The sequence below is a fragment of the Macaca mulatta genome, chromosome 7, assembly GCF_049350105.2.
Source record: "Macaca mulatta isolate MMU2019108-1 chromosome 7, T2T-MMU8v2.0, whole genome shotgun sequence".
Taxonomy (NCBI): Eukaryota; Metazoa; Chordata; class Mammalia; order Primates; family Cercopithecidae; genus Macaca; species Macaca mulatta.
Window position 1 is genome coordinate 178,919,824 of NC_133412.1, and position 2,946 is coordinate 178,922,769.

Genomic DNA, 2,946 nt, shown 5'->3' on the forward strand with positions numbered 1-2,946 from the left:
GGGTGGCTGAACTTTGCTTTGCCGGCCGAAACCCCAGCCCCCGCAGCCGATCGGTCCTCAAGCTACAGCTCCCCTCGCTGGGAGTTTCCGCTGCGGTCCGACGGACCTTCCAGAGCAGCGGAGGTCAGCGGAGCTAGCAGAGGCGGGGACGTCCCTTGGGAGTGAGGGGACTGAGAGGGGCAGCCTCCTAACCCTGCGTGAGATGGAAGGCCAGAGTGGGTTCCTCGGTGGGGGGCAACAGCGGGGGCTCTCCGGCAACTGTCACCCGCCCTCCGTCCTGGGGAGGGCAGGATCAGTGCGCGGGCCGCTTTGCATCTCTTTGCATTTTAGTGGTGTTTGCTCCAGTCCTGGCCCGGACAGATATGGGGATCCGGCGGGTGCCGGCGGGGTAGGGTTGGGGATGGGAGCGGCGCTTCCTGCTGCGGGGGAGCCTTTTGCCCGGCATCCTGGACCCGGGAGACATCACAGCGCTGGGTTAGGGGCGAGGTTTGAACTCGCCTAAGGAGCTGCACTCCCTCAGGAAGTCCCCATGGCCCCCTGCCCCCCGCGCTCCGTCCTCAGTCAGGTCTGGGTCCTGCCTGAAGGCGGGGGTGGACCAGATGATCTTTCTCGGGCCCTGGGCCTAGATTCGAGGTCCCCAGGGTCCAAGTCCTGGGTTCAGGGGGCGGGGCGCGAGGGGCGGGGTCTCCAAGGGGCGGGGTCCCTCAAAGGCACGGACCGGGCCGGACCCTCCCAGTCCCGCGCCTGCAGCCCGTGCGCCCCAGCCGCTGCCGCCTGCACCGGACCCGGAGCCGCCATGCCCAAGTGCCCCAAGTGCAACAAGGAGGTGTACTTCGGTGAGCGCGCCCAACGGCCCCGCGAGGAGCAGCCGCTGAGTGGGCGACGGGGCTGGGGGCCTCTCAGGAGGACCGAGGGCGCTGGGTCCCCTGGGCGCCGCCCGGGGGCACACGCCTCAGCCTGGCCCGCCGCCTGCCCCGGGATGAGGGTGGCGACCCCTGCGTCCGAGGGCTCTGGCGATCTCTGCCTGTTCGCGGTCTTGCTGCGCTCGGCGGGCTATCTCTGACTCAGAGCCTCCCCGTCTCTGGGTCCTACGGTCTCTTCCGTCTCTTCTCGGACGCGCCCTGGGTGGGGGACCCGCAGGGCTGGAAGGAACGCAGGGCTGGGCCGCGCCTCTCAGCGCTAAGTAGAAACAGACGCGGAAACCGACGCCCGGGGCGCGATCCCGGGCACTCTCCTTCCTGCCCCGCGCGCGCACGCCCCCAGGGGAGGGAGGAAGTGGGAAGTCACCCCTGTCCCCGCCAAGAAGGGCTCTCGCAGGCTCCACCCTTGCCACCGCAGAGGCCCGGGGCTGAAAGCCGGCAGCCAGGCCCAGGCCCTGCTGACCTAAGCCGCAACCCCTGACCCTCGGCCCCGCCCTCCAGCCCCACCCAGCCCTCAGGAGCAAGACTCCAGGCCGCACCCGCAAGTGCCCCGGGGACCAGCGACCCCGCGCTTTGTTTGGTTGTATTGGCTCTGGAGATTGGAGATGTCCCCCTCATGGCGGTGCTGAGACCTTAGGGTGGGCTGCTCAGGCTGGGCGGATACAGCCCAAGTGCACAGGACCCTGGGCAGAGCTGGCTGCAAGAGGCGGGTACGCCAGTGGTGGGCGGGCACCGCGTCCTGCAGCGTCTCACCGGGGCCTGTCTGTGCCTCTGCAGCGGAGAGGGTGACCTCTCTGGGCAAGGACTGGCATCGGCCTTGCCTGAAGTGCGAGAAATGTGGGAAGACGCTGACCTCTGGGGGCCACGCTGAGGTAGGTGGGACCTACCCTGGTGGCAGGGGCCAGGGGTGATGGCACCCTCTCACGGCCCTTCTCCTTGCAGCACGAAGGCAAACCCTACTGCAACCACCCCTGCTATGCAGCCATGTTTGGGCCTAAAGGTATGCTCCCTTCGTCCCCGCCCCACCCCACTGCCTCCTCCACCCCAACCTGTTGACTTTTTCCACCTTCTCTGCAGGCTTTGGGCGGGGTGGAGCCGAGAGCCACACTTTCAAGTAAACCTGGTAGGTAGGACCCCACCCCCTATCCTGCCCCCTGGTTCCACCCTCAGGATGGGGATGCCCCCTCCCAGGGAGGCCTGACCACTCGTGGGGCCCAAAGGGAGGCCGTGGACGCTGTACTCACGTTTGTGCCTGTCTCTCTTTGCACAGGTGGTGGAGACCCCATCCTTGGCTGCTTGCTGGGCCACTGTCCAGGCAAATGCCAGGACTTGCCCCCAGATGCCCAGAGCTCCCTTGTAACCCCTAATGCCCTCAATAAACCGTAACACTTGGAAAACCTGTGTGTGCGTGCACGTGTGTGCTGGGGCATGCCAAGGGAGCTGCAGCGGGGCTCTGGCTGCAGGCTGTCACCAGCGCCTGCCCTTCTGCTGCCTATTGCCCTCGCCAGGGGGCTGTTCCAGGGTCTCATAGGCCAGGGCTCCCTGTGCAGGGTGAGTCCAGGCCACCCTAGACAGCCCGCACCCAGCTCTGGCACTCTGAGTTCACCTCTGCAACTCCCAGACCCTCAGAAGTGCCCCTGAGCCCTCCTGGCCTTATGGGAGTGGGGAGAGCGGCTCTGCAGGACCCCAGCCAAAGGCTCAGCAGGCTGAGAGGCCTGGAGGCGGGTGGGACTGGCCTCCGGTCAGCGGGTGAATCAGCTCATACTGGCTCCCTTTCTGAGAGGTACTGGGGGAGTCGTGGGGACTCCTGGCCTTCCTCCTTTCCACCCCCCCAACCCTGTCCTCATTCCTCACCCCTCCAGGCCAGGCCCAGCTTCTGCAGGGGCCTGATGAGGCACCACTGCCCCACGTGCGTCCTCATCTGCCATCTACCCTGAGCCCAGGGACTTACCCAGTGGCCTGGCGTCCAGTGGGGAACTTGAGTACTGGCCGTGCACAGGGGCTGGGGGGCCTTCTGGAAACCCTT

The 2,946-nt window shown here is 66.9% G+C and overlaps 1 protein-coding gene across 1 annotated transcript; it reads left to right on the forward strand.

Moving 5' to 3' along the window:
- The first annotated feature begins 742 nt into the window (after positions 1–742).
- Positions 743–2,230, forward strand: CRIP1 (cysteine rich protein 1). Its single transcript, NM_001266846.1, is given in 5 exon segments — positions 743–836; positions 1,698–1,792; positions 1,863–1,920; positions 1,998–2,043; positions 2,191–2,230. Coding segments are annotated over 4 exon segments (234 nt in total). The 5' UTR covers positions 743–796; the 3' UTR covers positions 2,039–2,043; positions 2,191–2,230.
- The last annotated feature ends 716 nt before the right edge of the window (positions 2,231–2,946 follow it).